Source organism: Trachemys scripta, chromosome 5 (genome assembly GCF_013100865.1).
Source record: "Trachemys scripta elegans isolate TJP31775 chromosome 5, CAS_Tse_1.0, whole genome shotgun sequence".
Lineage (NCBI taxonomy): Eukaryota > Metazoa > Chordata > Testudines > Emydidae > Trachemys > Trachemys scripta.
The window spans coordinates 28,093,529-28,116,158 of record NC_048302.1 but is presented as its reverse complement, the minus strand read 5'-3'; the positions used below and the strand labels follow the sequence as shown (position 1 = coordinate 28,116,158).

The 22,630-nt window shown below is 40.8% G+C and overlaps 1 protein-coding gene across 4 annotated transcripts in view; it reads right to left on the bottom strand.

Moving 5' to 3' along the window:
- Positions 1-22,630, bottom strand: part of NFKB1 (nuclear factor kappa B subunit 1) — a 79,426-nt gene that overhangs the window by 17,909 nt on the left and 38,887 nt on the right. For all 4 annotated transcript variants that reach the window (XM_034771877.1, XM_034771875.1, XM_034771874.1 and 1 more), the window contains 10 exons: positions 18,106-18,254; positions 17,280-17,443; positions 16,247-16,405; positions 12,947-13,051; positions 10,726-10,817; positions 9,959-10,097; positions 7,354-7,482; positions 5,939-6,028; positions 4,407-4,592; positions 1,334-1,475 (listed from right to left, as the gene is read on the bottom strand). In XM_034771877.1, coding sequence (XP_034627768.1) covers positions 1,334-1,475; positions 4,407-4,592; positions 5,939-6,028; positions 7,354-7,482; positions 9,959-10,097; positions 10,726-10,817; positions 12,947-13,051; positions 16,247-16,405; positions 17,280-17,443; positions 18,106-18,254 — 1,355 coding nt within the window. The remainder of the gene's footprint in view (positions 1-1,333; positions 1,476-4,406; positions 4,593-5,938; positions 6,029-7,353; positions 7,483-9,958; positions 10,098-10,725; positions 10,818-12,946; positions 13,052-16,246; positions 16,406-17,279; positions 17,444-18,105; positions 18,255-22,630) is intronic.

The following is a 22,630-nucleotide window of genomic DNA, read 5'->3' as shown; positions in this document are numbered from 1 at the left end:
TTAACTGGCAACTGGACTGAGACTAACAACTCATTTCACCCAGAAAATGTATCACCAAAAGTTCTAACAATTTTATTGCTGGTTCCTGCTCATTCTTATTCCTGTTGTCTTCAAAACAGACATTGGATTGCCCAAAATTGGGCAAGCAAAGTGCTTTAAAATAACCACTGTCTCTAATAATAAATTAGCTATCATTTTGAAACACTTAATGTTCCTTGCTTTTTCAGTAATCTGAAATCCATTTTCACAGAAACTGGAACAAAAACAGCAGCCTCCCTCTAGGTTATCAAACCACTTGATAGTATGTATTTGTCAAGTGTAATTTCTCATGTGGCAGCTACAGACTGTCAGCTCTGAACAGCTTCTACAGTATGTTATGCTTCAATTTAGAGGAAATCACCAGCCCAAGCCCTTCATGCCATTTAAAATACAGTCATCCTTTGAAAAATTGCAGTGAAACATGGTAATTTCTTATTCAATAGATTTGCTCTTGGCCTGTATTCAGAGTTGCATCTACTGAATTTAGTTTTGAAAAAGTAGGTTTCTCACTACATTTTATTCCTTTTAGCACTGCGGAGTCAATGCAACTGAGGAGTGAGTTGGATTCTACTTTGGCTCAAACATGATCAAACAGGAGTGCTAAATAAGTTCTGACTACAGAGCCAGATTCTGTTGCCACTTACATCTGTGCAACCGCTGAAGGCAATGGGACTGTACAGGTATAAGCGAGGGCAAAATTTAGGTCTACAGAATTTTTAGTACTGGTGATCAGGGGAATAAACTGAGAAAATTGAGTGTGGTCTCACTGAGAGACCATCAGCATGGAACCCCAGGATATTATTTCTACAAAGTCACTTTTCATTGAACAACAAACTGCACCTTAAGCTCCACTTTAGTATATGGGATTAAATGGAGTGCAGGGTGTTGTGTGGGCCCTCTGCACTGAGTTGGATTTCACCCTAAGTGCCCACAGTGAAGGGTCACGCATAATAAGAATAGTCCTTTATGCCTTAGTGATTTAAAGCCAAGAATCTCAAGGTGTTCTACAAACACAAATTAACTGGATTGGTAATAATAAATACTGTGCTACATGAATTTATTGTAATGAATGACATCCTTGGAGATGTAATGAGGGAAGACTCTAAAAGGTGAGGCAATGGGCAGGTAGGGATGTGATGGTGAAAAATATTTATCTGATTAGTAAACTCCTACCACAATGATCCATGACTGACCCCAAGAGCTGATGACAAGAATGAGCTGATCACACTCCTGTGGAATAAGGGACAGAAATGTTCAACTCAATAAATCCAGGCCTCACCCAGTAGTGACTTACTTGTCACCATTTTCATCCTGGACGGCAGTAAGATGTCGCTGAACAGCAAGTAGCATCTTCACATCACCAGTTACAGCATAGTCAAAAAGAGCATTGGCATGACGTTTAGCAAGCTGCATTGCCTTCTCCAGGAACAGATCATCTGCAACACAAATTATTGCGTTCATCAGAGTTACAAATTATCTCAGTGCAATGTCCAGGTATAACACAACAGGTGTGGGGCTTGTAACAGGCTGGCAGTGTTTTTCTGAAGCACTTCACACCATTCAGCAGGTGTTGATTCTGCCTGGCGAATGTTAAGCGCATACTGCTAAGTACATTCTGCTGACTCACAGAGGCTCCTACAGCTAATTACCACATACAGATGTACAGATGGAGGTAGTGGCTCTCTAGAAAGATGAACTAGTGTATGGACTGAATAGCCAGGGGAGAGGAATCCTAGGAGCAACCACATCTGGGGAGAAGACTTGAGCTGCACTCTGTAAAGGGGGTAAATTTGAACTATGCATACTAGTGGATTATATCTGAGAGCAGTTTGGGAAGAGAACTTTGAAATACTTCATGTTTCTGTGGTTCATTCTCAGCATCTCAAATTGCTCTACAAACATTAATAAATGTAGCCTCATGACACATCACCTTCGTAGTTTAAATGAGGAAACTGAGGCAAAGGAAGGTTAACTGATGTCAAAGGTCACACAGAAAATCTGTGGTAGAGCCAAGAATCAAGCTCATGTCTCAACGGCCAGTCCTGTACCTTAACCGCAAGATTATACCATCTTTCCTCCTCTCATAAATACATCAAAGAAAATTTTTAAATTAAACAACATCTTCAGATTAGTGTCAAAGCAACATAACCACAGCAATTTCAATTACCCAATACGCTACAGGGAAAAAAAAGGAAAGAAAGATTTGCGTATGTCATCAGTGGAACCAAGTCACAAACTGCTGACCAAATAAAATCCACAGCTCCAATTCAATGGGAATATGGGGAAGAGGGTGAGGCGAGACCAACGTTCAAACCACATTTACCATTCTGGAGAGGACTGTCAATTGTACCAAACAGTCTATATTCCTAACCGTTCCGAAGTGAGATTTCATGGGCCCTTGTAATAAATTAGTATGGGCAAGCAAGGAAAACAGTAGTTGCCAGCTAAAACACACATGTGTACATTGAGGAAAGGAATTCAGGACCTTTTGCTATGTATACAATAACACTGTAATGCTTGGGATAAAAGGGACTCTTCAACTGTGATCAGTATTAATGCCTGTGTTCTTTCTGTAGGTCATGCTCTAGGGGTTACATAATTATAAAATCTGTCTGGGGATTGGTCCTGCTTTGAGCAGGGGGTTGGACTAGATGACCTCCTGAGGTCCCTTCCAAGCCTGATAGTCTATGATTCTATGATACCCGAGTCAGGCTGACATTCCAACTAGCTGAGGACAGTGGGTCCTGTAGACACATCATTAGCCTGACAATTATAACTTATTACTACCTCTCAGCACTAAATAACAGATTTAGTGTCTAATGCTAAACATGTGTGTCAAGATAGGACATCACAAGCAACATGGTCTCTTTCTCATCAAACTCTGATTCAGATTTTTGTATAAGCAGGACACTAAACCTCATTGGTTTGTCATAATGAGCTCTGGAAAAAGGCATACTACATTGTCACCGGAATAAGAGAAGATACATTTCCTTTAAACCCAGTTGTCAAAACTGTGCAGATTACATTCAATGGGTGCACTTCACAGACCCAATTCTTCTGCATATATTCTTCACACAAATTGGAGTCCCTGTTTCTCTCTTTTTTATTTTTGTATAATTGATAAAAGAAATAATCATCAGCTTCCTGATGTGCTGTCTATTACTCAACCATTAGATTCATCAATCCAAGCCCTTCCTTTCATTGGAAACAGACAGACAACATCACGCCCTGACACAAGTGCACACCCATCAGTTACTAGTTTTGTTTCCTGAACTAACCCAGGAGTTGACTCTCAGAGCCAGCAAGCAGCAATTTCTCTCAAGGGCACCACATGATCTCTCAAGTGCCAAGAAGCCACCTACGGAAGGCTTCAATACTGAAACCCTAAGACTGTGTGAACTTGTTTTCCCAATCCAATGTCTGTCTAATTGTTATAGTAAATGACACATAATGCAACCAGCACACAACATAATATATCCCTTTCTCCATTCCAGAAAGGAGGAGCATTCTGCATGAAAGAGCTACATAACACATTATACATGGGACAGGGAAAGCAAGTTCCTTATCTGTCATTTCTATTATAACAAACAACCAACAGCATGTCTCCAGTGAATGATCTAAGACACATATGGCCTGGTTTTCATAGATGTTGACTTTGATGGGAGTTATGGGCACTCAAGACGTCTGAAAATCTGGCTATCTAACCCTCAAAATATGGACTGATCAGACTGTCAGCAAAAGGAAGCTTGACAAGGCAAAGGTGTACATTTGTAATCTCCAGAGGGCTATCCTACTACAAAAAGACTTCCTTCAACCATTCCTTCTCTCTTTTCTGTTTTTTTTTTTATAAAGACTTGGCTGTGAAGCAATGCTGATATGATTGTTTAATTTATTCTTTATTTGGCAATGGATGCAGTTTATATTAAATTAAACATTTAATAAAATGCTCTGCATGCAATTTAGAAATAGATTTGCATGGAACAATGATGCAACAGTTACATACTTGGAAATAACACCTTTCCACACATACAATGAAGCCTGTTAAATATCAAGGACTAAACCTTTTGCTGATTTACAAGCTGTGTAATTCTACAGACTTCAATGGATCACAGAGTCATTGGGAGGCAGTGCAGAGACACAAGGGCTGATAGATAGCACTGGCATACATTGATCTTGGAAGATCCCAGGTTTAGGAGACTGATCTCCTGCCATTTCCAAGTAGGAGCAAATTTTAACCCTCCCACCCTTGCAAAGATGGAAACTCTGTGAGCAGGAACTTGTGATATTTCCAGTCCTTAACACAGACTTCTCCCATATACGAGACTGGCCCTATGAATGGCCCTAAATAGACTGATTTGTTCACTTACCCTGTAACCTACAATCTGCTTCAGCTGTACATGACAAAGTAACATCCTCCTCCTTATTATCACCACTACAAACTCTGGACTCCCTCCTCTCTGTGATTTCCACTGTCGTGTTATGTTTCATATCTGGTTTGTCGTCGTGCTTATTACAGCTTTCTCCATCCTGTTCAGCCATATCATTTGAAATTCCTTACAACATAAATGAAAAGCATTAGTCTTTTGATACTGTGATTCTTTTGTACAAATGATAATGCTCTGTGGGTCTCATTCACACCCCAATGAAATCAATGGAAAGATGCCCATTTACTTCAATTGGCACTGGATCAGGACATATATCAATAAATGCTACAGAGTCACTGCTCTCAAGTTCATTACACAGAGAGAAATGTAACTTGTTCTGAAGTTATTTAAGATTTTCACTTTGCCGACCCCCATATTAAAGTATAAAATTAAACAAACCAATTATCTAACAATAAATGTAGGGATGAATTCTGATCTCAGTTGCAATGTTACAAGTCTGCAGTATCTCCACCAAAGCCAACAGGATTATTCCAGATTGACACTGGTGTAACAGCTGGTATAATTTATCTCACAGATGTTGGAAACAAATGGCCCCATCTGTCTTTTTCACTAAAGCTCTGGGGCTTTGGGGTTTGAATTGATTTTCCCTGGTTTTGGGCACAAAGAATGAGTTGTCCTGACTGTTAACTTAATTTTTCAGATGGCCACGCATGTTTATCACATTGGGCCAGACTGTGACTCTCCCTTAACTCGGCCAAACAATAGGGAGAGGAAGGGCCAGCTGGGAACAACTCACTGTAAAGGGGAGGGGAAGAACAAGGACAATGCAGTATCTTTTAAAGAGCTATTGCAGATCACTCTCCCGCCCAGAGCAGTAAGGCACCTCAGAGGCATTTTGCTTCACAGAAACAGGATGCTTCTCGGTGCTTTCTCTGGGGTGCTGTCACTTTAACACCATCTATCCCACTGATTGTGCTTAGCCAATGTACAAATATGTCTCGCTGTTTATTTGTACTCATTTAACAGGTACGTCATATGATATCACATAATACAGTTTTTCTGAAGGCTGAAATTTTTCATTTTTAGGGAAAATAAATATTCCGCAGGTTAAAAAAGTGGCCTCCAGTGGGCTATAATGACAGAAGCCACAGTCCATTGGCCAATTTTTAAGTCCTTGGGGAAAATAGTTTTTGCTGCATATAAACATCAAATCCAGTCAATAGCATATATAGTTCACCATTAAGATGTAACCATTTGCCATCTAATTATTATCTATTCTAATCATAGGGGAAACTGTGGTATTTGGGACAACAGTGAGGGGTTCTGTTGGCTAATGCTGATGTTTAGTGATCACTGTAAACACATGTGAGTGTTTACACACTATTTTAATCCTGTTTGAGTCCAGTTTAGAGCAACCAAGCTCCATCACTTTGGTAGTCATTAACAGTATCTGCTGATTAGTGAAGCAAAGATGGTAAACTATGCTGTGGCAACCATGCTATTTTGTTTCTTACCGTGTTTCATTCCAGCATTAGACTTTGTGGTGCCTGGGTGGAAAGGCATGCCTCCATAAGCAGAATACCCATAGGAGGGATAACCGTACCCTAAAAACAACAGCAATGTAAAAGGGAAAAAGAATCACCGGAATTATTCTCCAGATCAAAAACAAGCAATACAGTGAAAATCAAATGCTCAGACAAAAGCACTATTTCATTTGCAGCTCCTTTAGTATTTTGTCCTTTGGATTTTCCACCATACTAAAATAACATGTTCCGGATGAAAGTCCCACCTCCTATCTCTATGTCATCAAAGGAAAGTCTAGATGCCTGGCTAGCCGCATTCTCTATCTCTGCAGTTCTCAGAATTTAAGAGGTAGCATACCACTTCTACTGCTCAACGAACAGCTTGGCATGCTGCCTGAATAATTGTAATTAATGTAGTTATAATGGATTTTTATTCTGATAACGTGCTTTAGACCAGCATTTTTCAAACTTTAGGTCATGACCCAGTACTGGGTCGTGGCACGTCAGATACTGGGTTGCTCTGGTCAGCACTGCCGACCTGGATGTTTAAAGTCCTGTTGGCGGTGCTGCCCAGCTAAGGCAGGCTAGTGCTTACCTGCTCCAACACTGCGCTGCACCCTGGAAGCGGCCAGCAGTGGGTCTGGCTTCTAGATGGTGGGGCCTCGGGGCTCCGCGCGCTGCCCCCACCCTGAGCACCGGCTCTGCACTCCCATTGGCCGGTTCCCGGCCAATGGGAACGGGGGTGGGGGGTGGTGCCTGCAGGCAAGAGTCACGCAAAGCCGCTTGCGCATCTCCACCCAGCAGCCCGATTTGCTGCCGGCCGCTTCCAGGGTGCAGCGCGGTCCGCGGTGCCTGGACAAGCGGGAAACCTGCCTCTGCAGCCTGGCTGCACCGCTGACCAGGAGCCGCCGGAGGTAAGTCCACACCCCAACCCTGCACCCCAATCCCCTGCCCCAGCCCGGAGCTCCCCACCTCGAATTTCTCAACAGCGACTGCCGTTAACTAATTGGCATTGACAATGATGGGGTGTGAAGGATTTCTGCCCAGTCTTCCTTGGCCAGAAGGAAGCGATCTGTGACATACAACCTCAAGGAAGAAAAATAATGAGGGGGTTATGTGGCCTCCCACAGGAAAGAATGGATTTACGGAAAACATTACAACTTTGATTCTCATTTCACACCAGTAAGAATGAGGAGTAACTTCACTGAAGTCAATGGAGTTACACTGGTTCCACATCAAAGTAAGTGAAATGAGATTCAGGCTGTTTATACCTATAGAAATACAGAGATTCGCCATGTCAATTTCAATAACAGATAAGCACGTCCTTTCTCTATGACTTAGAGGGACAAACCACACATGTTACAATTTAAAGCTTATGCTTCAGATCAATTATCTTTTCTCTTTACCTGAGCCAGCACCACTTCCTCCGCCTCCATACATTCCACCCCCTCCACCTCCGGCACCACTGCCTCCACCGTAACCATCAGAAAAATTAGGCATAAGCTTCTGTCGCTTCCTCTGAACTTCTTCTTTATCTGTGTTTTGGGGTGAGGGAGAGAATGAAAGAGAAACAACAAAAGGAGAGGATGAGTCACTTCTATCATCAGCTGGGGACAGAAAAGAACATTGGTACTGAATGCATTACTAAAAAACAATAGTTTAAGGGGAAATCAGAAGTGCTGTAAGTAGGGTAAACTTTTTCAGCTCCAAACAACAAATCATTTTTGTACAGAAAGACTTGGTGAAACATTCCAGTAAGTAACAAACCAAGCAACATTCTCAGACAGACCACAGAACCAAAGACAAAATCACGCACACAAGTCCATACAGCTTCTCTAATACTATAGCTGGTGCCACAGTACCCTAATACAGATGACTGGGACTGGACATGGCAGACATATCAAAGTGCCTTAATCACTTTTGAAAATGGGATTAGGCTCCTAAGTCACTTATATGCTTTTGAAAATTTTACCCATTAGGAACAAAAGGGCAATTTTCTCTCCCAAGCAAATGCACTTTAGAAAGAGGCCACGTTTTGGTGATGAATCAGGGTCCAACTGAAATGAAACATACTTTAGTACCAGAAAGGCCATAAAGAAAAATGAGTTTAAAGCAAGACATAAAAAACCCATGCAGGTCAGTAGCAGGAGAACCAGCCTTACACAAAGTACAACAAATAAAGGTAAAACAGAATCCCCAGCTCCATCAAAAAAATCCTGAAGACTCTGGGGAAAAAACCAGCACTCTAAAGTTAAACATACAGAAAATGAAACATCATGAAAAGAGGAGCTGTCAAAAAGTGACATAAAAATTCTAGCAAAGAGGAAGCCCAGCAACAATGTTGAGGAAAGAACAAAATATCCCCCAACAAACAATGTAATAATTCCTAACAGGCATATGCCACGTGTGATAAGGAAACTGCATGCAGAACAGTATCGATCAATGCATCAAACCCAAGTATTGAACATATGAATCAATATAATGAATAGTCTATATATGAATGCACAATTTACAGACATATGCAGTATGTAGATAAGTGTACCTGCATCAAATATACTCACACCCAGGAAGAGCGAAAGCCCTAAAAAGCAGCTAATGAATCTGGCCCAGGAAATAAAAAACACATACATTTCTGAGCTCATGTGAGCACTATTCAACAGGGAAATAGCAGAGTACAGTTGCTAGAATACCATCCCTGAATGCCAGCCTTCATAATATGTTGGACAGAGTTTATGAAAAGGCATTTACAGAAATCATCATTCAATTATTTTCACCCCTCTAAAAACTACAAAAAAGTCAGCCTCAAAATTGGTGGGCTAGATCTGGAGTATTGTAAAATGTTTCTATACAATTTGGGCAAGGAATTCCTGGATGCTAAAAATAGTGTTCACCTAAATTCAAATATCCACCAGCGAACATGGAAATTTCTCAGCAACCATCACTTTCTGCTGCTTATTATACCAAAATATAAATAACACACTCCCCCTCCAATGTCTCTGTTTTGTCCACCTATTTTCTCTTCTCACAAGCTAAATCCTCAATCCTGCAAATGCTTATGTATATGCCTTAAAGCACATGAGTAGTCATTGACTTCAACGAGACTACTCATGTGCTTCAAGTTAAGTACACGTGCATATGCTACTGGATCAGGGTTTAAGATTGTAAGCTACTGTCTTTTTATTACATCTGCGTAGTATGATGCCGAGCAGAACGGGGCCTTGGTCCTTGATTGGGACCCCTGAGCTCTGCCATAATGCAAATATTTTTATTACTATTTATTATTAATGCTAACATGAACACGAAGAACAACCTTATAATTCAGTCAGATTAATTCACAGCATGCAAGTCTTTAAAAAGTATTAATCCAGTGGGTAAGCTTCCTGACACTGAACAACATAGTCACCAGGTCTGATTCCAACTATTACACTTCACCTAAAAGATTTACAATATTGTAATTAAAAAACCCCCACCAATCACACCACCCTTTTTCTTGCAAAAGGTGCCGGGGGTTATTTGATGAACACAAGTGCTCAGGACTAGAGCTGGTCAAAACATTCCTAAAATTTCAATGAAAGAAAAATGCAAAATATATTTTCTATTTTCTCACCAGCTCTAGTCAGGACCCTGGTTTTATGTTTCATCTGAAAGGCAGCACCTGCAGTACAATAACCTCTAGTATTGTTTCAGAAGTGACTCCAGGGAAAAAAGCACCACCTACTGCATATATACATTTTATGTATATAAGATACCTGTTGGCACTAATCCCTTGTAGGGACCTGTGTGTTTACTGCACAACAGTCCAACATAAAATATCAAAGTAAACACATTCTGCCCTGACTAGTTTTTCCATTAATTCTGCCCAATATGAGCAGACAAGTGTAGTATTTTCTAGAGGTAAAAAAAACATAGAACAAGAACATTACCCAACATTAGGAAATACATGAGGACTCTGCTGTTTCACAAACAGGATATTTCCCCTTTGTAATGCATGGAACAGGTTAAATGAATTACCTTTGATTTCTGGGTAGTACAGAAATGGCTTTGGCTCACTTGTTTCCAGATCAGATTTCCGCCGCAGTTGGACAAAAACAGATGCTGGTTTTGTGATATTGACATCTCTGTACTTCGGAGTTTTGAATACAATAGCAAACTGTGAAAAACATTGATCAGCAGGTTGTCAGGAATAGAGTTTTCTGAAATAAGATATTGCTTTACATCTAACTTTTTGTATTTGGGGGAATTTTAGTTAGTTACAGCTGAGAGGAATATCTCACTTTCATGAAGGTTACCACAACTATAAATTCACGTTTTATTTTTCACTTCTAGTTCGGAGTTAATTACAGATTAAATACCTTTTAAAAACTTTGAATTGTCACATGATACATGAATATATAATACATGTGGGTATTGTATTTTTCTCTCTTGCTTTATCTTTTTTCCCATGGTGTCCTTAGTATTCCTGTAGGAGGTCTGGAGACATTTTACCCTGTACTATTTTTCCATAGACATGCCTTACATCTCTCCCTTACCATTACTTTCGCACCATAGTTTTCAAATTTCCTTTTAGTGTGTTTCTACCTTTCATCGGCACTATGATTTACAGTTTAAAATAAATCCGGGTCATATTTATTCTTATGAAATAACAGAGGGAAGATGGTGACTGCCAAAATTAGTATTGGGATTTAGAGCCTTTCACTACTAAGCCATCAGTTCAAATGGGGCCCTACTAGCTAAAGAATTGAAAGCCATTAGCAAATGACAGCTATTTGGTCACTTACCTGCCTATGTACATCTGTAGGAGAAAAATCTCCAAAGCCTTCCCATACGCCACCATTTTCATCCTCTTCATAAAAACGAATCTGAATATCATCTGCAAACAGTGTCAGAGTGTTAATTCCTCTAGGGTTTTTTTAAGCTTTTGGTTAAATCAATTTCTAATAAAAAATAATATGGTGGATGGCAGTTCTAACAGTGGATTTTAGGAGATTATATTTTTCCTAGCACTAATTCATACTGTAAACAACGATACAAGATTTTTGGTAAAGGAAAATAATTCTCTCTAATGCTGAATTTCACCCAGTATTTGTTTTCTGTGGTAATGTGTTGCATTTAGAAGAATACATTAAACATCAAGAACTTTACCCCTCTCAAGTACGATAAGTTTAGGAAGATTTATATAAACATTATTAGGGGTTGAATTCTGATTTTATTTCCACCAGTTTTACGCTGATGTAATTCTTGTGACTTCAGTGGAGTTACTCTTGTTTTAAACTGGTGTGAGTGGAAAATCAGGTTCACTGCTTCCTGTTCTATGGTTAAACAGGATTAGTGCAGTAGCTCGATACAGAATAACTGTAAGGATGGGAGAACTTATGGTGTGAAATACAGGACTCCCTCCCCACCAGTCTGAATTCTGAAATCTGAATGAAACTTGAACGGTTCAGGTTGAAGTTCTATTTACTGCTGGCAAAAAGCCACTTCTCAGCTACTGTTAAGAGTGACAGCAGCTACTTTCAGCAGCAGTCATGAGCTAAGTGCTCTCCAGCAATGCATTTCCTCTCCCCTTCACAAAGCGGTGCGAGGGGCAGAGACTTTTCTGTTGGGCTGGGGGCCCTCTGCATAGACCTCTTTGGAGAGGTGGGGAAAACAGGACATCCTGAGGACTCTTTCCTCAGCATCCTGGGGAGGAGAGATATGAAAAGCTCATTTTCTGTCTTTGGCTAATGGCCAGGAACTCTTTATCTTCCTAAGCAATGGGAAAGGGCCTTAGGGTAGGTGGGCTGCTTCCTCCTGATCCCCAATTGGGCAGCATTCAGATTTAGAAACACTCCTTCCAACGCTGTTGCTGTGTGCATTCAAGTTTCCTAGGGCACAGAGGTTTCAGAGAGTGACGGAGTCAGGGGAAACCCCATTCAGTCTAAGGGGAAACCCCACTTTGGAGTTTCCATTTATTCAGACTTAAGAAAAAAATTACACTTTACTTAATCCCCTGGAAAGGCCGTGGATTTACAGTGTTAAGGGAAAAAAAAACATTTCCCCAAACTCCACCAGTTTCTCTATTCCCTACAGAACTACATGGTATGTTGTCTTCTCCTACACCCTTCTCTGCTTCAGTGTGAAATAATAGAAAATGCCTGAATCATTTAACAACTCTACTCTACAGTCAGGTAGAGAACCGTGCATGCTGTTGTAGAGATAAAGTAGATCTGTGGGTCCCTGTTTTAATCTACAGATTAAAACACTCCAAGCCCCCTTTTTCTTTTCTGCTTACTTCCATCTATGAACTGGAAACCAGAATATTGAAAACAAAGGCCAATATGTTCAAATTTGAGCATCTTAAATTAGGCATTCAAATCCATATTTAGAGCCTGATCCTGCAAACACTTAATTCCAGGAATAATGTTTACTACTGTGAGTCCACAGGATGCCTCACATTGCACAAGCCTGATACCTGGTAGTAACTATTTACAGGTTCATTTCCTTTGACATCTACATAAATATGGCCTGATTATTGGCAGTGTTGAGCACCTGCAGCTCCCACTACACATTATACAAAGGGTTGGGGGCACCACAGGGGTGTGGTCATAGGGTCCACGATTGCACATGTTCACAAACCCTAGCAGCCTGGAGGGTTAGAACAGAAACTTCCGAGGGGCTGGCGTAGTGTCCTTGACAGTGTCTGCTGGTTGGGGGAGAGGGAAAAGGATACGTGAGTTTCTTTCCCGCAACTCTCCAGGCTGTTCCCATACAAATTACTTATGGGTGGGCTGTGTACGATCACTAATTGCTGCCCTAATCACTGCTGGCCTGATTTTCAGAAATGCTGAGAACTCACAAATCCGGCTGAAGTTAATGGGAGTGGTGGTGGCACAGGATCTTTGAATGTTAGGTCACCACTGCAGGCCTTAAGCATACAGTCCATGAGAAACACAGCAAAGCTACTTTATAATCCCAATCAAAGGGGCCGATTCAGAACTCCAGACAGTTTGGGGCTCTTACCTTTCTGAACCTTGTCACAAAGAAGGTAAATTTCCTCTCCTCCTGTCACACATCCTGCTGTTCTGTCCATTCTTACAATCTTTAAATTGGATGCATTGGGGGCTTCTGTCAAAAGGGACGAGTTGAAACAAGATGTTAATACTGCTGACAGCAGTATTGACTCTGCTGACAGCTGTAGGCTAAAAATAGGTTTGTCAGGGTTTGGTTTTAATCCATAACTGTCAGTAAACATTACTTTTGTGGGATGCACTGAAATCAACGAAAAAAAAAAAAAAATCGATCGGTAACAGTCGGCATGCCTGCAGAGACTGGGTGTCACCGGCCCTGCAGCTGTGCAGGTAGCCCTATGCAGCTCTGCTGTCACGGCCTGATTTGCACACCAGCCGGGAGCGTGGGAGCTGTCCCCAGGCAGCAGATGTTCAGCAACACCCTGCAGTCAAGGGCCTGTCCTCCTTGTAGTCCTGGTCAGGGGGTTCTCTGCTTCACAGGGCTAGGACAAGGTGTCTTTGGCCAGTCAGCCGAACAGAGCCCCCTGCAGCCCCACTGTCAGCACTGCCCCAACTCTAACCCCAGCCCTACTATCCCAACTGTAAACATAAACATAGTTAAAAATAGAAAACAAAATCTTAAAAATAAAAATGGAGAAAAACCGTCAAAAATTGAAAAAAAAATAAATCAAATTCTGCCAAGCCTAGTGAACAAGAAAGCACAGAAGTGGGATAAAAGGCAAACCTCAAACAAGAAGCATATGGTACTGTCTGGATTCCTTATCTTGTGATAGTGAAGGATGAACCACTAATTTTTCATCTTAAGGGCCTGATTTTGTACTCCTTATGCAGGCAAAACTCCCATTGACTTCTGTAGAAATCTTGCCTGACTATGGACTACAAAATAAGGGCTTCATTCACTACTGTGCTAATCCTGTATGAGCACAATACCAGTCAAGTAATGCAGTGGGGAATCAAGACTCTCCATTGTTACTAATTAAGTTAAAAAAAAATGCCATGTGAGAACTGCATTACATTTTCTCTCTTGCTCTCTTCCTCTTCCTTTGTCCCACTAACTGCTTGATATGGTGTGTGTGTGTTTACGTCACTATATATTTTTCAATCTCCTGTTTCTTTACTGCTCTGTGGCCTACTTAAAAAGAGTTTGTTAGTCCCTGTCCAGTTCACAGTGGACTGGGGTCTGCATCGCCACCATCAAAACTGGCAATTATTTGCAATCTCAGTAGATATGTCAAGAGTTAAAAGGGCCCTGGACACAGAACTATCCTCACACCATTACAAATAATAGCTTCAGGTGAGGTGTGAGACACAAAGGCAGGGCAGCATGGCAGAAGCTTGCACTGCCAAATGCTGCATCCGTACTGCGGAGGACTTCAATGGCACCATTCAAGAGCACTAGATTCACTCAAAAACAAATTAAAAGAAAAAATAATCCCTGTTTCTTTTGAAATAAATGAATTCAGTTGGTGGTCTCAGATACTCTGGCCACTGGCAGTGCGCGGCATGAAAACCTAGACAGTGAGAGAGATCGGTGCATTTATTTCCTCCACCTTCCCCACAAATGGAAGATAAACTTTGATGCTCAGACTTAAAAACAACAACAAAAAGCATAGAGCAACATCAACTTCCTTTCAATGTGGCTTGGCATACACTATACCTCAGTTTGTATTGTAACTTCCTCCCTCTACTTATTGTATCAATATGCAGGTGTGTGTTACAGTAGTGAAAGCATATTGGAATTATAACAGATACTAAAGTAAACCAACAGCATTCCTCAAAGACACCCCTTGGTAGTCCACATCACCCTCCAGATGATGAGCCTGGGGCTTTTTCACTTCCAGAAAATGCAAGTAATGTAACACACACAAAAAATGTATATACTTTTTCTTATTATTGCATGAATATTGCTAAATTAGTAGTCATCAGTAGTAGGTAGGAGAATTGCAGAATTAGAGGGAGTTCAGAGAAGGGCAATGAGAATGATCAATGGCATGGGAAAAGGTCTCAGATGGAGAGAGATTGAAAAGATTGGGGTTGTTTACCTCAGAAAGGAGATGAACAGAGTGGACATGATAAAAGTATATAAAATAATGAATGGTCTAGAGATGGTAGATCAAGAACTTCTGTTCTGCCCATCTCATAACACAGGGACAAGGGGACATTCAATTAAATTATAAAATGGCAAATTCAAAAGGGATGCAAGGAAATACTTTTTCACGGAATGTACAACTAGAACATAAGAACAGCCATACTGGGTCAGACCAAAGTTCCATCTAACCCAGTGTCCTGTCTTCCAACAGTGACCAGTGCCAGGTGCCCCAGAGGGAATGAACAGAACATGTAATTACCAAGTGATACATCCCCTGTTGCCCATTCCCAGCTTCTGGAAAACAGAGGCTAGGGATACCCATTAGATTGTGCAACTCTTTGTCACAGGAAGATGTTGAGGAAGTCGTTGAAGTCAAGAACTTATCAAGATTCAGAAAGGAACTGGACATTTATATGAATAACAAGAATAACAAATGTTGTCACAATAGTAAAATATTTGGAAGGGATATGTGATGGGGTATACAAACCCCACACTGGGGCAGAAGGGGTTAAAGGACTACACTGGGTTCAGGTAGCCCTGCCCCTCCAATCCTGCAGAGCATGCTCTAACTGGAGACAGGGTTGAAAAGGGAGCAACCAAGCTCAGAAGGGGGAGGATGGGGAGAAGTGCAAACCTATCTTGAAGACTCCTGCCAAAAGGGGCTGGAGAAGGCTCCTTGAAGAAACGCGGAGCCCAGCTGGGGCTGGCAGTTTGGTTTCCTTTTTCCTTGTTCTTTTCTCCTTATCTGGGGGCAGAAGCTGAGGGAAGGAAGCAGTGGTAGGAAGCAACCCAGGGAAGGTCGCTCAGAGGGCTCCTCCCAGAGGCCAAACACTGCTGATCTACTTAGGGCCCTGTGTTGGATTTGGCCTACAAATGAGTGGATGCTAACTGTTAGGTCCCTCGGCCCACCAAGGACCCCATTATAGGATATTAAACCTCATGCTTCAGGGCTTAGGCCACTCTCTTACTACTAGAGACCTGGATGACACCCAATGTGAGGGGCAGATTATCTCACATCAGCCTAATGTAGGGTTCTTACACCTTCCTCCGAAGCATGTGGCACTGGCCACAGTCAGAGACAGGATAGAGACTAGCTGGACCTTGGGTCTGATCCAGTCTGGCGATTCCTATGGCCTATGTTCCTAGAAAGGGCAAGTAAGACCCGTACCTGTTAAAAAGGACATGAAAGCCAAATGTACTTACTGCTGTCATATATTGCATCTGATATGACAGGATCAAGTCTTCTTGTGAAGCTGCCAGTGCTGTCGGGGAGGAAGGCTGTGAACATGAGTCGCACCACGCTGAGGTCCATCTCTTTAGTCTGCTGAAGGGCTGCCTGACGGATGATTTCTCTTTCCCGCTCTAGAACCAATCAATAGCAGAGATAAATTGACACAACAGGGGGAAAAATAATTCTACCTCCAAACAGCACTGATAAAAGCTGCTTTGGTTTTTTTTAACCATTAGCTTCAATTCTTATTTTTATTTGGAAAATAGTAAAGGAGTAATTCGCTGCATTCTGCACTTGTAATAAATGGAGTTGCCTGCATATTATTATTTATACTGCACCCAAAATTGTGCCAGACATCTCGCAGACATACAGAAAAAGGCACAGTCCCGGCCCTGCAGAGTTTACAATGGGTGGAAATACGATAAAGGATGACAAGGATAAGATACTGCAGTTATTTAAGCAAAGTTCACATTTAGAAGCTGGCAATAACCAACAGTAAAATAAGTAAGTATTCTCTAACTTCTGGCTGTGCCATAGTCAGAGCTGGATTGGCCCTTCAGTCTTCCATTAACAATCTGGGAGCAATGCTGACCCAAGGTTTTGCAGGTACATGTGAAAGCAGGGACGATCTTTTCCCAGGGGGAACTCCATTCTGCCTACAACCACTTAAAGGATCCAAAAGCTCTCCATGATAATATAAAGTGACTCAGTTTCTCAGCCTACTAAACAGGGGTTGAAGATGGCAGCATTGTTGGTGGAACTCGTGCACAGTTGTAAATGTTGTTGGAAATCTAGGAGTGAGGGTTGTTCGGTTCTCCATGCATGATGAAATGGAGATCCCAAAAGCAAAGGACCTCTCAAAACACACAGCTGGGGGCAGACTACCTAGGGAGCCTACTTAGACATCATCCTGGCTGAGAATCTGTGTTTCTTGGAGCAAAATCTATTATCAACAACACATGTTCTCAAGATCCATGACAATCAAATGGATAACATCCCACCCACCTGTTAGTTGTCTCTCTCCACCACCTTCTGCTTGTATATAGTTGAGTTCAGGATGCACTAGGAGCCCAGGATTGTATCCTTTTTTACAGGCATCTGTCATTCGTGCTTCCAGAGTTTCAAACACTTTCTTCTTTGTGACATGAAGTATCCCTAGGTTTGGAAACCTACACAATATGAGCAGAGAAATATTTTCTTAGTCCCTTATGCAGAAGTTGCCCACAGTCTCTCTTTGTAATCATAATCACTTGGGGTTGATCCAAAGTCCATTGAAGTCAATGGAAAGACTACATTTTCAAATGTGGGTGATCGAGCAGCACTTACAAAATGTGTGGGCATCCACTGCATATGCAAAACCTAAATCACCGTGCGCCAGTGGTCATGGGGGTGCAAAGAACAGGTAACCTGACACACAAGTACCCATTTGCATGAGCAGTTACTGATTTTGTGCATGTGTTCATATTGTGGATGCAACTGAGGAAACAATATTTGAAAATTTGGCATGCTTGCTCTATCTTGGTAATGCCATAACCAGAGATGTTCAAACTCATGAATTCTGTAGGGAGAAGAGTTGGATTTTAAAACCAGTGGTCTTCTATATTTTTTAACTGCTGTGCAAAAATCCCTCTATCTCCTCCATGGCAGTGTCTTCTAACTAGGGATAAACTGAGACCACATTTATTTTTCCATTTTAAGGTATGAGCAAAGTACAGAGCAGAAAGTGAAATGCTCCATTTAATGGCCCTGGGTTGGATTTACCTTTACAATTTTTGTCTCACCAGTTACAGTTTTTATACTCAACCTTTGCCAGATATATCAGTGTACTCACCCTACTACCATATCCTTAGGTCCTGCATTAACTGTGCATACTCCTTCCTCACAATATTTACCCACCAAGCTGTGGGCATGCAGGTGGACATTTTTTCCATTAGTGACTAACTGGACAATTACTTTTGCAGACCCAACATAATTGAAGATCTGTAAACAAGCATAACAAATATTTTAAAAAACAGAACATTATCATTACTCTAAGTAGGTATTTTCTGTCACTTTGATATCTGAGCACAAACAAATCTGCATACAGCTCATGTTTTCATTCCTTCCTTCACGAAATACAAACAAGATAAAATGATTGTCCCACGTCACCAAAGAGGAGGGTCTTATCAATTAATTTAATAACTGTTTTTTTTCCAAATTAAATACAACAAAAATAAATTAAACTCAACTTACAAATAGCAGGAGTGAAAACAAAAATAATGAGAAAAACATTTCAAGAGAGGCACTTATATCCATTTCCCAGAAAATAAATAAATAAATATTTCACTTTGGCCTTTTGTGCTAAGTAGGTTAAATTCCATTCAGTAGATTGCATTCTCAGTAGACATTAAAGCATGTTAAGAAGCTCAGCAAAATGGTATGTGTTTAGCATTAAGAAAATGCACCATTTTGCTGAATATAAAAGTGCTCTCAAAAAGTTAAGATTGAAATAGTATACAGATTACTGCATTTTCTTTCCAATGCTATATTCTCATTCTAATAACCCCCTTTGGCAGAGGTTTTTTCAGAGAGACATTTGGCATGGAATTCATTCTATGTTCATAAGAAAGTATTCTACGTTGGCTCAAAAAACTGCATCTATCTTAGGCACTTACAATAGCCTCCATTACCACAGTATCTTAGTACTCACAATCAACACATTTATCCTTACAACACCCCGTAAGACAAGGAAGTACTGTCCGCATTTTACCGATGGGGAACTGAGGGGCAGAGAGACTCCCCAATGATCACAGAGGAAATCTGTGGCAAAGCAGGGAATTGAATATCGTTTTCAGGTAGCACCCTAACAACCGGACCATCTTCCACTTCACACACGAGGCCCGGTCCTGAAAATACTAATGCACATGGTTTGTTTTTTTTACTCACGTGCATAGTTCCACTGAACAACACATGAGAAAAAAAGATAAGCACATGCATAAGTTTTTGCGGGATTGGGATCGTGGTAAACTGAGTGTGTAGGACCACTGGTGCAGAATTGTGTCGAACTCTGTCTCCTAGCTTCTTACATCTTTTTTTCTGACACAATATCAAAGATTATGGTTATAAAAACAAGAGATGCCACAGAAATTGTACAAATTAAAAAGCACTGATCAAATAACAATTTTATAAGGGCTTTATTTTATTGTTGATATCATTCACATCTCTGACTAGCTTCTCTCACAAGCTGTGTTAATCAACTGATTATCAATTATCTACATCTTTTAAATTATACTTAGTGTAAAATCTTCAAATCCATGCCCACTGTTTCTTAAACACCCTTCCCACAGTTTCACTTAATAAACTAACCAGTTTATCAAGAAGTCTTTTCTCACATTTAGCCCCAGGTGAAGTCATTTGCATTACAGAAACATATAGATTTAATCAACCAGGATGCTGAAGGATAAGCATACACAAATGCAGTAGAACCTCGATTTTACAAAAACAGTTAGACAAACAACCAGTTATACAAACCATTCTTCCTGAAGGAAAAAATAACAATCATATAACGAAAGTGAGGTTGATGAAGAACAACTTGACATCCCATCACATTCTCAGGCCTGAAACACACTGGAAATCACTTTGTAAATGGAGGTTCTACTGTACAGTAAGAGTGATGACTAAATTACTTCAGCTTCTTGTATTGATAAGACTGATAATCAGAACTCACCATTTTTTCACCACTCTAACATGTGTTGCTTACTTTTTTTGTTTCCTTTAGCCCTTCTTGATTCCACTCCATTACACTTGGAACAGTCTCAACATTTGCCCAGTGCCCTCCCACATGACTCCCTCCTACTCACTGCTAAAAGCTAAACAGTTCCAGGAAGCATGTGTCTGTGAAAATCCTCTCATAACCCACTTGTCTGCTACTTGTTTGTTTTACCTGTATGGTACAATAAAAATGCCTCTAGTTTAAGAGCGTGATGTGGTCTAAACATAAGACTAGCACACATGAACTAATCCCAACTCAGATAGTGAATCAACCTACAGCCTTGGCCAAGTTACGGCCTCATCTTCCTCGTTTGTTAAATGGGTGTGATAATACTTATTTGTCAACCTCAAAGAGGTATGATGATTATTAATTAACATTTACAAAATGATTTGAGAATGAAAATTGCAACTTATGTCCCAAGTATGATGATGATGATAACGATTAATAACTCTTTAGGACACAATATTTCCTGTTTTTGACATATGCATTTTCACTATTATAAAGTGCCTTGTGTATCTCCACTGCTCTATAAATGATATATAATAAATAATGTGCATGTTCCATATTTGTGTCAGAATAGCTCAAGACAGTTCTGTATCAGCTGTTCAAACCACAGTGAAACCGTATCTAGCGCTGCTGGGTTTTAAGGACTTTCCAAGACATCTGAAAGCAGAACATTTAACTACCATGGTATCAAGATTGTAATCTTCACATGGTTTACTCAGTTCAACACAGTCTTTGTAATCTGCATAGGGAGAGAAGCCAGAGTTCTCTAAAATGTAACTTGTATATAGATTGTTAGATCATAAAGCCAGAAGGGAGCAATGTGATCATCTGGTCTGACCTCCAGCATAAGACAGGCCATAGACTTCCCCAAATTAATTCTAGTTTGAACTAGAACATATATTTTAGAAATACATCCACTCTTGATTTAAAAATTGCCAATGAAGAATCCACCACAAGCCTTAGAGTAAGTTGTCCCCATGGTTATTTACCATCAATCATAGGCGCTGACTCCGTGGGTGAAAAAAACTGGTGGGTGCTCAGCACCCACCAGCAGCTCCCCGTGGCCCCGCCCCACCCCCCCTGTTCCAGCTCACCTCCGCCTCCTCCGTGAGCGCACCGCCGCGTCCTGCTTCTCCCCCCTCCATCCCAGCACTTGTGCCACGAAACAGCTGATTCGCGGGGCAGGGAGGGAGGGAAGAGGAGGGGGAACGCGGCGCGCTAGGGGAAGAGGCGGGGCCGAGGTGGGGATTTGGGGAAGGGATCCAATAGGGGCAGGAGTTAGGGCGGGGACTTTGGGAATGGGGTTGGAATGGAGGCGGGCCAGGGGCGGGGAAAAGGGCAGGCACCCACCAGTGCCGGAGAAAGTTGGCGCCTATGCCCTCAATGGTAAAAATGTGTGCCTTATTTCAAGTCTGAATTTATTTGCCTTCAACTTCCAGCCATTGGATCATGTTATACCTTTGTCTGCTAGACTGACGAGCCCATTATCAAAGTTTTGTTCCCTATGTAGCTACTTACAGAGTTTGATCAAGTCACCCTATAATCTTCTCTTTGATAAAATAAACAGATCACTCCATTGTCTTCTCTTTCATAAATAAATAGCTTGAGCTCCTTGAGTTTCTCATTTTAAGGCATGATTTCTAAGCCGTCAACCATTCCCATGGCTCTACTCTGAACTCTCTCCAATTTTTCAATATTCTTCTTGAATTGTGGACACCATTCACAGTATTTCACAATTAATTCTAAGTTTAATCTGGTAATAGGTCACTTGCATATCTACTCGTCAAATTTTTTCCACTGAGAATTCCAAAAATAGTTACAGACATTAATTACTGACAAGTACATTATTTCTAGAAAGTTATACAAAATGTATCAGTGCCGAACATCTAGGCATTCAGATACTACAGTGATTAGTGCCAACATAAAAAGATAGATAAAATAAAATGTGGCAAGAAGGAAATGTTCAGCTGTTACAAGAATATCTAAATGTCACTTTACTGTACAGTTAAAAACAAGGAAATTATTAAATATTTGGTTTCTAAGGAGCCAGTTACTATCAAAGACAGAGAAAAAGAAAATAAGGACTCCCAGTTAGGGTAGAGTTGCAGTATTTGCTGTGCATCCACCATATGGAAGCAGTGTTCAGTTTACCTAATCTGATAAAGTTAAAAATGCTGCATAGTCACATTTATCTGATGTTTCTGTTTAAGAGACAGATTTGTTTTAGAGATTAAAGGGACATCTCGAGAGTTAGTGAATTTCAAAACATTACGTTGAAAGTAGTTTCAACGGCTTCACAGCTCCCTGAGTCTGCTCAGCAGTTTTTATGCTTTACAAATCATATTTTCCTATTTTAAAGATGTTTTTCTGTACTGCATACAAGCAAGTGAAATCGACTATACAAAGTGCTGTGAAATGCATGAAGTCAACAAATTAAAAATTGAGACTCCGCCCCTTCTTTCTAATCTCTTTCAGTTATAGCAACATTTGGCCCAAGTTCTGCAAATACTTCAAAATGTGAGTAACTTTACACACATGAGTAATTCCATTATTTCTGTGTGTAAAGTTATTCACACATGTAGGTGTTTGCAGGATTTGC